The 13,558-nt window shown below is 57.6% G+C and overlaps 1 protein-coding gene across 11 annotated transcripts; it reads right to left on the bottom strand.

Annotated features, from left to right (window-relative positions):
• Positions 1-570: 570 nt before the first annotated feature.
• Positions 571-13,429, bottom strand: PLEKHG2 (pleckstrin homology and RhoGEF domain containing G2). Of its 11 annotated transcripts, none has more exons than XM_054462651.2 (19): positions 12,570-13,429; positions 11,787-12,039; positions 10,721-10,992; positions 10,542-10,642; positions 9,670-9,736; positions 9,487-9,533; positions 9,084-9,234; positions 8,388-8,525; positions 7,975-8,175; positions 7,260-7,352; positions 7,083-7,169; positions 5,429-5,462; positions 5,237-5,338; positions 5,092-5,139; positions 4,975-5,013; positions 4,790-4,806; positions 3,807-3,980; positions 2,435-3,356; positions 571-2,355 (listed from the first exon to the last, which is right to left on the bottom strand). In XM_054462651.2, exons 2-19 carry the CDS (start codon positions 11,893-11,895, stop codon positions 794-796), a joined length of 4,164 nt encoding a protein of 1,387 aa, XP_054318626.2. In that variant the 5' UTR covers positions 11,896-12,039; positions 12,570-13,429; the 3' UTR covers positions 571-793. The 11 variants fall into 11 exon arrangements, with proteins under 11 accessions (XP_054318626.2, XP_054318625.2, XP_054318629.2 ...); XM_054462650.2 differs by having other exon boundaries at positions 11,787-11,917; XM_054462654.2 differs by having other exon boundaries at positions 10,721-10,989; positions 11,787-11,917.
• Positions 13,430-13,558: the final 129 nt, after the last annotated feature.

Genomic DNA, 13,558 nt, shown 5'->3' with positions numbered 1-13,558 from the left:
AGTGGATGAATGGACACAGATGGAAATATGGAGGGAGAGGTGGATGGATGAATGGAGTGCTGGATGGAGAAGATGGGGAAGTGGGATGATGGATAAATGGATGGAGGGATGGAATGCCAGATGGGGGTAGAATGATAAAGGGATGGGTGGGTGAATAGGGCAGACAGTTGGATAAGCAAGGCAGATAACGTAAGATGATGGATTGGAAGATGGGTAGATGGAGAGGGAAAGCTAGATGGAGCAATAGCCGGATGGATAGGTGGAGAGATGGCAGGGTGGGTGAGATGAACGGATGGTGGGAGACGTGAACTATATAAATTGCCAAGGGAATGGATTTCTAGGGTCTACTTGAAGCAAAGCTTCTTAACTTGGCTTTCCTGAATGGGCATCAAGCAGTTCACACACCTGCTGAAATCACACGCCAAGTTACAGTGGGTCCATTTTCCAATAATTCTCAAAGGAGTCTGAGATTCCCCAAGCGTTCAGAACCACTGATTTGTTCTGTGTCAGACCCTCCCATTCATTGTTTTGTCATCTCCCACAGCCTCCAGAATGGGAAAATACACATCATTGCATGAAAGAATCAGTATTAATTGACAAAACATTAATGACATTCCCTTCCCCATCCCTGTGGATCAAGGCAAGAAGGGCCATTCGCCGATGCAGATACCAGGAGTTGGAAAGCCGCAGCAGTTTTGAGGCCTGCGTTCAGTGTCTGGACTTCCAGGTCAAGTTCTGAGGGTCTATGGCATCTGGCTGAAATCCTTGCTTCAGGGAAGCCTCATGTCCTGGCTCACATGTGGAAGGGGGCATCAGGAGCCCCCTGGGCCCTGCGAAGGCCCATAGATTCCTGTGTGGAGGCCAAGAGAGCAGGGTGGTTCAACCGGACCTGGGCCTTGGCTGGCCGAAGCCGCCCACCCCCGCCCACGTGGATGTTAACCGTCGTGGCATAGCTGAGCCGCCTGGCTGGGGGAGGTGGTGGCTGGGGCTGGGGGGGCGGCGAAGATGCCCGTGATGTGGGAGCAGAGGACCAGGAGCCCCGGGAGGCTGCGGGGGCCCCTCCCCCAGGCCCCTGCCGCCGAGCCAGGCTCTGGCTGATATATGAGGCTGCCAGGTATCTGGAGAGGGCAGCTGCATTGGGGCCCAGGAGCTGACGGCTGGAAGGTGGGGGACTATGAGGTGGGGTCAAGTCTGAAGACTCCAACCTGGCAACATGAGAGGCTAAGGAGCCTCCTGGTTTGGACAAAACCATGGTGGTCTGAACTGGGGTGGGTAAGAGGCCCTGAATGTCTAGAGAGCCTCCTCTCTCCGCTAAAGGTGTGGCAACTGGAACATGGGCATCTGTGAGGCTCTTCTGCTCCAACAAAGGTGTGAGTTTCTGAACCTGTGTATCTGTAAGGCTTGGCTCCGGAAGTGGAGGTGCAGCCACTGGACCCTGGATGTCTGGGAGGCTTCCCTGCTTGGGTGAAGTTGGGAGGGCTTGGACCCAGATGTCTGTGAGGACTTGTGGCAGGGGCAAAGGTGTGGTAGCTGGAACCTGAGTGTCTGGGAGGTCCTGGGACAAAGACAGTGGGGCGTTGGCTGGGATCCGATGGTCCAGGTGGCTTCCATGTGCAGGCAAAGGTGAGGTACCTGGAATCTGAAGGTCTGGAAGGTGACATGGCAAGGGCGGTAGGGCGTCGCCTGGGCCCTGGGGATCCAGGCTACTTCCATGCAAAGATAAAGGCTGGATGGATTGACTGCAGACAGGGTCTGGGCCCTGAACATCGCTGGAACCTCCTTGCTTTGTCAGTGGGATATTGGTTGGGCTCTCGCTGTCTAGGTGACCTTCTTGCTTGGGCACAGGGGTGGTGACTGAAACTGTGAAATCAGAACAAATCTCCTTGGGCAAAGCTGGAGTGGTGGGAACGTGGATGTCCACACAGTGTCTCTGCTCAGGACAAAAGGTGGTGGATGGAGCCGGTATAACCACATGACTTCTATGCTCAGGCAAAAGAGTGGTGGCTGGAACTTGGATTTCCGGGTGGCCTTGATCAGGGAAAGCTGTAAGAGCTGGCACCTGGAGGTGCAGGGGGCCTTCTTGCTTGGGCAAAGGTGTGGTGGCTGGAGCCTGGAAATGCCAGGAACCTCCTTGCTCAGGCAAAAGGGTAGCAGCTGAAACGTGGATGCCCGGATGGTCTTGCTTAGGCAAATTTGAAACATGTAGACCCTGGCCATCCGGACTGCCTCCCTGCTTCGACAAAGGTATGGCAGCTTGAACCCAGGCAGCAGGACCCAGGGGGACAGACTCCTGAGCACATGTCAGTGGGAAGGCCAGCTCACATACCAGCACGTGTCCAAAGGCAGGCAGGAGCCCTGAATGCGAAAAGAGGATCGAGTCAGGACCACTACCCCAGCGGGGACCACCTCTGCCAACCACGTACCCGGACCTCACCTGGCTCTGCCTGCTCCTGGGGCAGACAGGGGGATGGCTGGGGTTGGGCCAGAACCCGAGGCCGGCGGCGTGGGGCGTTGGCTGATGCCCGAGTCTCCGCCCGCTGCATCTGCTGGATCCGCTCGCTGTAAAGCCGGGCCAGCTCTCGCACTCGGGACGCTGTCCTTTCTGAACTCGGGGCTCCTGCCTTCCCGCTCCCGCTGTCTCCACCCAGATCCGAATCCTCCAGGATCAGCAGTGGCTCTGGGAAGCCTGGGCGGGCCAGCTGTCCCTGCTCCAATGCCTGCCAGGCGCTCCGGATTTCTGAGCAAGAGCGGAATGCCAGCTCATCTGGGAATCCCTGATGTTGGGTGACATCCTGGGGCTGGAAGTCTGCGAATGATACCCCGTCTTCATCTTCCTCTGGCCCTGCCTTGCCTCCTGAAGGTGGCTCTCCCAGTTTCCCAGGATTGCTTCCAGAGAACAGTTCTCTCCTGGTGGCTGGAGCCTCAGCTGGTTCCTGCAGAGGCTCTTGGAGCCAGGAGTCACAGGAGAGGGTGGGAGTGCTAGAAAGACGGGGGGTGTCGGGGACACTAGGTATGGCTGGAAGGCAGGGCATCTCAAAAACATCGGAAACGTCAGAGAGACTAGGAAGGCGGGAACCTTCGGGAATTTCACAGCGGCTGGGAATTTCAGGAAGGTTGGGCACGTCAGGAATTTTGGTAAGGCAGGGAATGCTGGGCATTTCAGCTGCAATGGAACTTTCGAGCCCTTCCAGGACGTGGAGTGGGGAAGGCCCCCGTTCATCCATCTCCAGCCCTTCCTCTTCCTCCTCCTCCTCTTCTGAAGAGTCCCGGCTGGGCAGGGCTTGGAATGTGAGGGTTTCGCTGTCGCCAGGCACCTGGGAGTCTCTGGGGAACTTGGGAATGTCATGGGTGGACGGCTACAGTGGGCACAGAAGAAGAAGCCAAAGATATCAGCATGGTGGCTGGGTGTGGTGGCTCATGCCTGTAACCCTAGAACTTTGGGAGGCTGAGGTGGGCGGGTCACTTGAGGTTAGGAGTTCGAGACCAGCCTGGCCAACATGGTGAAACCCTGTCTCTACTAAAAATACAAAAAAAAAAAAAAAAAAAAAAATTAGCCGGGCGTGGTAGCGAGTGCCTCTAGTCCCAGCTACTCAGGAGGCTGAGGCAGGAGAATCGCTTGAACCTAGGAGGCAGAGCTTGCAATGAGCCGAGATGGTGCCACTGCACTCCAGCCTGGACAACAGAGCAAGACTCCATCTCAAATAAAAAAAAAATAAAGGTATCAGCATGGGCTGGCCTACCTGGTCCCTGGTCTGTGTGCCCACACCCAGAGGCCCAAGGACACCATGATGGGACAGCCAGCTCACCCCTGGATCTCGAAGGCCTCGCTGATTCAGCAGTTCCAGTATTTCTTCAGTGATTGAGGTCCCAGAGGGGTCCAGTGTTGGGGGTCCAGCATCCTCCAGATCCTCAGGGGGTCCAGAGCCTGAAACTGGTGGCTGAGATTCTGGGGGGTAGAGTTCCCCTTCGCTGCCAGCGTGCTGTGAGGAGGGAAAGCAATGGAAGGCAAGAGCCAAGACTCCTCCTTCACATAGAGGACCCCAAGTCCCAATCCCCTTCTTTTGCGTTTGTTTTGAGATGGAGTCTCACTCTGTCACTCAGCCTGCAGTGCAATGGTACCATCTCTGCTCACTGCAATCTCCGCCTCCCAGGTTCAAGCGATTCTCCTGCCTCAGCCTCCCGAGTAGCTGGAATTACAGGCACCTGCCACAATGTCCAGCTAATTTTTGTATTTTTAGTAGAGACACGGTTTCTCCTTTTTGGCCAGCCTGGTCTCAAATTCCTGATCTCAGATGATCCACCTGCCTTGGCTTCCCAAAATGCTGGGATTACAGGTGTGAGCGACTGTGCCTGGCTCAATTTTTAAATTTATTTTTCTTTTAAAATTTTTATTTATTTATTTGAGACAGGGACTCACTGTCACCCAGGCTGGAGTGCAGTGGCGCGATCCCAGCTCTTTTGCAACCTCTGCCTCCCAGGCTCAAGCAATCCTCCCCCCTCAGTCTCCTGAGTAGCTGGGACTATGGGCACGCACTAGTGTGCCTGGCTAATTTTTTTGTACTTTTTGTAGAGATGGGGTTTTGCCATGTTGCCCAGGCTGGTCTCAAACTCCTGGGCTCAAGCAATCCTCCTGCCTTGACCTCCCAAAGTATTGAGATTACAGGCATGAGCTACTCTGTCTGGCCCTAATCCCCTTCTCATTCAGACCCAGGATTTTGGAACTCAAGCTCCCTTCTCCATCAGACCCAGAAGTCAAGGTGCCCAGACCCTATCTCGAGATAGCTCTTACCTTGAATCCAGGCTTAGCTAAGGATGGAGAGATGAGAGAGAGAAAAGCATTAGTGAGATGTAAGGGAAAAAGAGTGATCCCCCATAACTGATGAGCTGAAGCGACCACCCCTCCCCAACCCGCCCCAGACATCCCACCGGGCGACAGACAGGGATGGACCAGGCTGAGCCGGGGCAGTCACTGACCGTTCTGTGGGAACATGACATAAGGGTCCTTCACCGGCTCTGCGGGGAGGACACAGTGATGTCAGGAGCCCAGCTCCCACCCCGATGCCTGGATCACCCTTAGGGGTGAGTGCTCACCAGACTGCCTGCGGCCTCGGCGGATCACAGAGGGCCCAGGAGATGGAGCTGTGGGAGGGAGGGCCAGAGCCCGGTGTGAGCCCAGCTCCCGGGTCCTAGGGAAGTAGGGGCTGAGGGCCGGGACTCAGGGATCCACCGCCTTTACCTGTGTTCCTTCGCCCAGGGGTAAAACTTCTAGCATCTCGAGGTCGAGGAGACCCAAGTGGGGGTGTCAGGGGTTCTGGGACAGGCTTACTTTTGGGGGCACCTGTGGGGAGAGTTTTGGGGCTAACAGCCAACTTTTTCTTGAAGTAATTCCTCTACTTCCACACCCTCCCAGCCCAAGGCCCCAACTCACAATGCAGGCTGTTTTCAAGGAGAACTTGCTTTGCCTGAAAGATAGGAGGACGAGGGCTGAGGTGGGTCGATCTTGGGAGTACCACAGGGAGGATGCTTTAAGCACCATAGTCATGCCCATTAATGGGTGCTGTTTTTGTTTTTAGATCTTGCTCTATCCGCCAGGTTGGAATACAGTGGTGCAATCATAGCTCACTCCAGCCTCTACTTCCTGGGATCAAGCGATCTTCCCACCTCACCCTCCTGAGTAGCTGGGATTTCATATGTGCACCATCACATCCAGCTAATTTTTTTTTTTTTGAGACTGAGCTTTTGCTCTTGTTGCCGAGGTTGGAGTGCAAAGGCGCGATCTCAGCTCACTGCAACCTCTGCCTCCTGGGTTCAAGCGATTCTCCCACCTCAGCCTCTTGAGTTGCTGGGTTTACAGGTGCCCGCTACCACACCTGGTAATTTTTGTGTTTTTAGTAGAGACGGGGTTTCACCATGTTGGCCAGGCTGGTCTTGAACTCCTAACCTCAGGTGATCCACCCGCCTTGGCCTCCCGAAGTGCTGGGATTACAGGCGTGAACACCACATCCAGCCCAGCTATTTTATTTTTATTTTTTTGAGACGGAGTTTCGCTCTTCTTGCCCAGGCTGGAGTGCAATGGCATGATCTCGGCTCACCGCAACTTCCGCCTCCCAGGTACAAGTGATTCTCCTGCCTCAGCCTCCTTAGTAGCTGGGATTACAGGCATGCGCCACCATGCCCGGCTAATTTCTTTTTCTTTTTTTTTTTTTGAGACAGAGTCTCACTCTGTTTGCCCAGTCTAGAAAGGGCAGTGGCGCAACCTAGGCTCACTGCAAGCTCTGCCTCCTGGGTTCATGCCAGTCTCCTGCCTCAGCCTCCCGAGTAGCTGAGACTACAGGCACCTGCCACCATGCCTGGCTAATTTTTTGTATTTTTGGTAGAGACGGGGTTTCACCATGTTAGCCAGGATGGTCTCAATCTCCTGACTTCGTGATCCACCTGCCTCGGCCTCCCAAAGTGCTGGGATTACAGGCGTGAGCCACTGTGCCCGGCCTAATTTTGTATTTTTTAGTAGAGATGGGATTTCTCCACGTTGGTCAGGCTGGTCTTGAACTCCTGACCTCAGGTGATCCACCTGCCTCGGCCTCCCAAAGTGTTGGGATTACAGGCGTGAGCCACTGTGCCTGGCCAGCCCCAGCTAATTAAAAGATGTTTTTTAGAGACAGGGTCTCACTATGTTGCCCAAGCTGGTATCGAACTCCTGGGCTTAAATGATCCTCCCACATCACCCCTTTGAAGTGCTGGGATTATAGGCATGAGCCACCACAGCCAGCTGATGGGTGCTTCTATTGGTCAAGCCCATGACGTGGCTGGTGACCATTAATCATCACCACAACCCTAGGATGAAGGTGCTATCATTCCTCTAGGTGAGGAAGTTAAGGCTCAGAGAGGTTAAGTTACTTGCCCAAGGTCACAAAGCAGGGACATGGTAGAGCTAAGATTCAAACCCAAGTAGCGGAATTCTGCACTTTTAGCAATCACATTATAACAGACTGCTCTGGCATTGGGCAGGGGTGTCTCTTAGTACTATTGGGGGAGGGTGTCTCCAGCACTCAGAGGGCCCCCGGCTGCGGCAGGAGCTGTACCTTGGCAGGGATGGAGGCGGGGTGGTTCTCAAAGAAGAGGCGCTGGAGACAGTGAATCCACAGCCTCTTCTCTTCTTGGTTCTTAGCCTAGGAGTGGGTTGGAGTAGAGTCAGGGAGCCAGGTGTGAGGTCTCGAGGCTGGGGGATCCCTGCCAGCCTGATCCCACTACATGCTCACCTGGAGCAGGTGTCTGTGCTTGGGAATGGTCAGATCAGACACCTTGAACCCTAGAGGGTCTCGGGGACTCTCGCTCACGCTCAGGTTGCAGCACTGGAAGAGAGGGGCAGCAAGCTCAGAGTCCTTGGGCTCACTGATGCCCCTTGTACGGAGACACCCTTGGAGGTGTATCTGGTTCCTCCTCCCTAGGAAGATGCATCCCATAAGACTGTATGGTGGGTTTCCTTTCCCTTATTTTTTTGAGACAGAGTCTCGCTCTGTCACCCAGGCTGGAGTGCAGTGGCACGATCTTGGCTCATTGCAACCTCCACCTCCTGGGTTCAAGTAATTCTCCTGCCTCAGCCTCCCCAGTAGCTGGGATTACAGGCACTCGCCACCACATCCAGCTAATTTTTGTATTTTTAGTAGAGACAGGGTTTCACCATGTTGGCTAGGCCGGTCTCGAGCTCCTGACCTCAAGTGATCCACCCGCCTTGACCTCCCAAAGTGCTGGGATTACAGGAATGAACCACCACGCCCAGGCTTCTCCCTTTTTTTCTTAAGTTGGGGCAGCTCTCATTCTATACACTAGAAAGCAAGCTTCCCTTGGCTTCCATTCTCTAACTCAAGAAAACGTGGCAGGCTCCCCTGGCCCACACTGTTGGGCACACAGATACAGGTATACAGGATATACTTTGTAGGTAGTATTCAAGCCCCACCCCATCCCCAAACTCACGAAGATGTGGCCTTTGTAGGTGTACTCCAGCCCCCTGCGCTTGGCCACCAGCAGCATCCGAGAGAACAGGAAGAGCAGCCGCTCACCCCCTCGTAGCCGGGGGCCACCCCCTCCACCTCCTCGGAACGCGCCCTCCAGCACCAGCTCCCCAAAAGCACTGAGCTCTGGTCCGGTCCAGCCACCCAGCCGCCGCTGCACTTCCTGCCGGGACCCCGCCAGGTGCGCCGGGCACAGAGACAAGCATAGGTAGGTGGCACACACATACACACCAAAATGGGGGTTAGCAACAGGGCCATGCTGTCCCAGCCAACCCTCCAAGGCTACCTCTGAGGCACTGATTTCCCCCCCACCCGCAACCAAGGCCCCCTTGCTCACTCCCTCATCCAGCAAGCCCCAGCCCACCCTGGGGCCACCTGGAGGCGCGCCGCATGCTCCTGCTTGCGCTTCATGTCGTTGATGTACCAGGCAACCGCTGTCATGGACACAATAGCTTCCTCCACCATCTCGCGGCCCCCAGTGCCCGGGCCCTCTGCCCAGTGCTTCCCTAGTTCCTGTCAGGAGCCACCAGGCACGCAGAAATGGGGAGAGAAACAGAGAAGGAGAAAGAGAATGAGAATAACAGGAGACGGAGAAATATAAAGATAGGGGCAGAGGCCAGGTGCAGTGGCTCACGTCTGTAATCCCAGCACTTTGGGAGGCTGAGGTGGGCAAATCACCTGAGGCCAGGAGTTTGAGACTAGCCTGGCCAAGATAGTGAAACCCCGTCCCCATTAAAAATACAAAAATTAGCTGGGCATGGTGGTGTGCGCCTGTAATCCTAGCTACTCAGGAGGCTGAGCCAGGAGAATCACTTGAACCCAGGAGGTGGAGGTTGCAGTGAGCCAAGATCGCACCACTGCACTCCAGCCTGGTCGACAAGAGTGAAACTCCACCTCAAAGGGAAAAAAAAAGGTAGGGCTGTGTGCGGTGGCTCACGCCTGTAATCCCAGCACTTTGGGAGGCCTTGCCCAACTCGTGGGGGGTCCATCCTCATCCTCCAGATGCACCCACAGGTGGTCAAGGGACAGGACCTCCCCCTCCCCAGCCTGGCTCTAGGGGCCCCAGCTGACCTGCAGCAGCAGATGGTACTTGAGGATGCGCTGGACAGGTTTCAGCAGGAAGCTCTGCAGGGGCAGCGAGTGGCGAAGCTGGGCCTGGCGCTCCTGCAGCCACAGGGCTGCTGGCGGAGACGATGACAGCTCCCGGAGCAGGGCCAGGGAGCTGGGGGCACAGCACAGGTCCGTGGTGATTGTCAGTTCCAGTGGGTGGGGTCAAGAGGGGTTAGGGAGGGGCCAGGGTTTGGGAAGGGTCAGGGTCTGACAGGGGGCGGGGCAGTGAGGGAGAGGTCAGTTACTGTCACAGCCTGGCAGGGGTCGGTGCTGGATGGGTCAGGGGTGGAGGGAGGGTGACGGGTGACTGGCACATCAGCTTGTGGGCACGGCCTGAGGCCCGGCAGGGGCTCCTGCCCCTCACCTCGGGTAGTTCATGCAGTACAATGTGTAGATGTCAAAATCCTCGCTCTGCGGGTGACATGGGAGTCAGGGAGACCCCAGGTCCTGGCTTCCCATGACCCCCCTTCCAGCCTAGCCCAAGCCAGCTCTCCCCCCTCTACAAAGGCCCCATGCAGGACCGAGAGCCCTCCACCCCTCCACTCACCCTCTGCACGAAGCACTCGGCAATACCCCCGGCGCTGCTGCTGTTCTCCAAGTCCTCCAGAAGCTCGCTACGGGGGAGAGGGGAGGGTGAGGAACCGCCTGCCTCCACGAACCCCTCCATGTGAGGCCTCCAGGAGGCTGAGGCCCCAATGGTCTGCTGGGGCTGGGGGCTTGCTGACTGCCAGCATCTCCTAAGGGGATGTCACATCCGGAGGAAGTGTCCTCTGAGGGCTAACACGGGGCATGGTAACCTGCTTAGACTTTGTCCCTGGACAGCTTCTCATTCCTCAGCTTGAACTTGTGTCACTGCTGGCATGAGCCTAGGGGTGTCATGTCATGACCCAGAGAGCTAGGATGATCTTAAGCTCCTGATGTAATCCCGAGACCTCATCAAAGTACTTGGAAATGTCATGATCCTTGGACCCCAGAGTCCTCCTTACCACAGTGACCAACCATCCTGGTTTGTCCGGGACTGAGCAGTTTCCTAGGACGAGGGCTTTCAGAGCTAAAACTGGAAAAGTCCCAGGCAAATCAGGCTTAGGGGGTCACTCGCATGCTCACGCTGTCTCGGCCTTCAGGCCCCATGTGATTCTTGGATTCATCGTGAGCCCAGACCTGACACAGCCCCAAGGACTCATCCTGGTGCCGGGACCCTGTCCCAGTGTTTGGGCTTCATCCAGGTCCTCTGACTCCCATCCCCTATGCCCCTCCCTCACTCTGGGTCCTCACTCCCAGTCGTGATCCCTGATCCTTGCCCAATGTCACAACCCCACATACCAGCCTGGACAGGACACTATGAAGCTCCGAGGTTTGGATTAGGAAATAGACCCTCCAACCAATCAATGCCCCCTACCTGTCCCCCCTGCCCCTGACCTGCTGAACTCGTAGATGTCCTCAATGTTGGCAAACAGCGTGCCCACCTGCTCCACGCTCAGCCCCAGGACCCCGCCGTCCAGCAGAGGGCCCAGGTAGTCCTGTTGGGATGGCTGGGGTTATGGGGGCCAAGGGGTTGGCCTGGGTACCCACTGCCCTTGGGTGTCTGCCCGCCTTACCTCCACGATGCTGCGGAGGTCCCTGACATAGGCCCGTTCTGTCTCCACGATCTCCCGGGCCACACGCTCCAGCCTTGAGGGTTTGGCTGAACCTGGGATCCCCACCGGAGAGAGATGTAGGCGGATGGGGGGCCCTGGAAGGGGCTCTGGTCTGGAGACTGAGCAGGCTGGAAGGGGCCCGGGGGCTGGATCCCCCTCAGAGCCCACTGTGCTCAGGGATGTGGAGCTCCCAGAACCTCGGGGGGAGGCCATGGTGGGGGCTGCAGGAGCTGCTGGGGTGTGGAACAGGAGGTCAGAGAAACCTCCCCATGCACCGACTTCCACAGCCTTTCATGCATTCAGCCCACACCCTCACCCACACCTGTCCAACAGCTTTCCCACAGGCTCCTTCCTCCTCTCCCCACTGCCCTGTCTTGGTCCAGTCCCATCCTCTCCCATCAGGGTCCTCTCTGGACTTCTGGCCTCCATTTCTCTAATCTACCTCCATAAATCAGCTAGGTAGACTTTTATTAATTTGTCCATCTGACTGTGTTATTCCAGTGAGTATAACCCCTTCATGCCCCTGGGGAATAAAGTCCAAACTCCTCAGATCCACAGGGCACTCACTGGGCAATGTGGCTGACACAGATCCCTCCAGCCAGTTCACTTCCCACAGCCACCCCTCTTCTTACACTCTGGATGCCAGTGACACTCAACTTCTTTCAGTCACTTACATGCAGCCTTTTCTCACCGCTGGGCCTTTGCACATGCTGTTCCTTGCATGTAGAATACTCTTTCTTGTCTTTGCCCAACTCCTTCCCCCTAATCTTCCACTTCCCAGTTGAGATGTTCCCACCTCCAGGAACCTTCCCTGACCTTCCGAGCTCGGAGGATCCACGATCACAGCTCTGACCACTCTGCCCAGAGCTGCCCCCTCTGGCCTGTCATTGCCTGGGGATGGGCCCGCCTTCCCCACCAGACTCGGAGCTTTGTGCGAGTTGGCCTGGGGTTGTCTCCATCACCCTGCCTTGCCAGCATTGCCAAGGAATAAAAGCCCCACAGGCTCCGCCCCTGCCTCTGGGCTCACCTGTCCGATTCTCACACACGGTGCCACAGTCACACACTTCACCTCTTCGGCCACACCCGAGGCTTGGGCTAGGTTTGGAGAGGCTCAGTCCTTGGGCTCCCTCAGGCATGGCTGAGCGGCCCAGCAGAGTCCTGCAGAAAGAGCCCCTTCTTGGATATCAGGACCCCATGGGCCTCTCCGCCGCCCAGACTCACAGATGGGGGCTGGGAATTAGGAGCGTGGCGTAAATCCAGGGAGGGGTCCCTGGGAGTAACTAATAGGGGAGGCACAAAGTGACAGAAAGAAGGGGATAAGGAGAGAGAACCTGGGAAAAAAGATGGAAAGTCTGAGACAAAGAAGAGCGAGCGGAGCAGGAGGCGCAGAAGCTGCGAGTCCCGTTTGTCTGGGGCCGGAGGCTTAGGGATCCTGGGAACATTTGGGCTCTGGCTGGAGCGGAGGGCGAGGGGCAGGGCTGGGAAAAGCCGTGGGCGGGAGGCCGCGGGGTCCCAGGGGAGGGCGGAGGCTGGGGGACCGGATGCCAGGGTCCTGCAGACGGCTCCCTCCCCCGCCGAGGGCTGTGCGCTGGGGCGCTGGCCCCGAGCCCTCGCACCCCCTCCGGCCCGTCTCTCCGAACCCCGATCGCCGTCCCCACAGCCGCAGCCTCCCCAGCGCCTTCCCACACCCCTCCAGCCCCCAACTCCCGCCGGCGCCTCGGCTCGCCCCCCGCCGGCACGCCCCCTCATTGTTCAGCAATGGCGCCGCCCCCTCCCCCAGTCCGCCTGGGCCCCTCGCCTCCCCCCTCACCTCCCGGGGAGCCTCCAGCCCCGGCCCGAGGTAGCCCAGCTCCTGCGCGACCCCGACGCGGTCCCCGGGGAGGTGCGGAGCCTAGACTCAGGGGCGTGAACTTCAGGCTCTCAGGCTCCAGGAATAGAATCTGGGGTCTCTCGGAGACTGGGGTCCCGCAGTCGGAATTTTTCAGTGTTCTACGTAGGGGATGCTAGGAGCCTCGACTCTGGAGTCTCAGATGGCGGCGCTGGGGACCCACATTCCTAAGTCTTCTAGGTAGGGCCGTGGGGTGGGGGATGGATTTCTGGGTTCCCCTAATTCTAGGGGCAGGAATGAAACTCCCTCCAGGTGGGAGCACAGGGGGGTCCCAAAGTCCTGGGTCCCCTTGAAGTGATGGCCGCTGCAGCCCGAAACTGGTTGGGGCGCTTAGAAGTCCGGATCTCAAGTTCCTCCAACGCGGGGTCTTGTGATCGGAGCCCTGGAGGGAGTCTGCGGTCCTGGATCCTGAGTTCTTGAAACGGGGATACGGGGCGCTCGGCCTCCAGGGTCCCGCGGGGTGACGTCCGGGCTCCTGGCTGCTCCAGGAGGGGGCGCTGCACACCTGGATGGCTCAACTTCTCCAGCCTGGGCGCCGGGGCCTGGACCTCGGGGTCTCTCAGGATGAGGTGCAGAAATTCCGGACGCCCGGGTCCGAGCCTCTGGACCCTTCGGGCTCCCGGCTGGGTGTCACGGGGCTCGTGTGACGGCGGCGGCGCCACATCTGGGGCGGGAGAGTCCGGTCCCAGCTGTGAGGCGGGGGGCGGTCGCCCGGGGCTTCCCCTCCCCCGCTGTTGCCGGGGCTCACATCCTGTTCCCGCCTGTAGCGGGGGAGGGGCTGCCTTCCGGCCGGCCCGCCAGCTAAGGGTTAAGACCCCACCCCCTTGTTTTGAATATTCATGAAGAGGCGTGTCCTTCTGGTAGGAGACACCCCCACATTCCAAACGCCTCGCGGACTTTTCCCTTTTACA

Source organism: Pongo pygmaeus, chromosome 20 (genome assembly GCF_028885625.2).
Source record: "Pongo pygmaeus isolate AG05252 chromosome 20, NHGRI_mPonPyg2-v2.0_pri, whole genome shotgun sequence".
Lineage (NCBI taxonomy): Eukaryota > Metazoa > Chordata > Mammalia > Primates > Hominidae > Pongo > Pongo pygmaeus.
The sequence above is the reverse complement of the archived record's forward strand: the minus strand, read 5'-3'. Positions and strand labels throughout refer to the sequence as shown.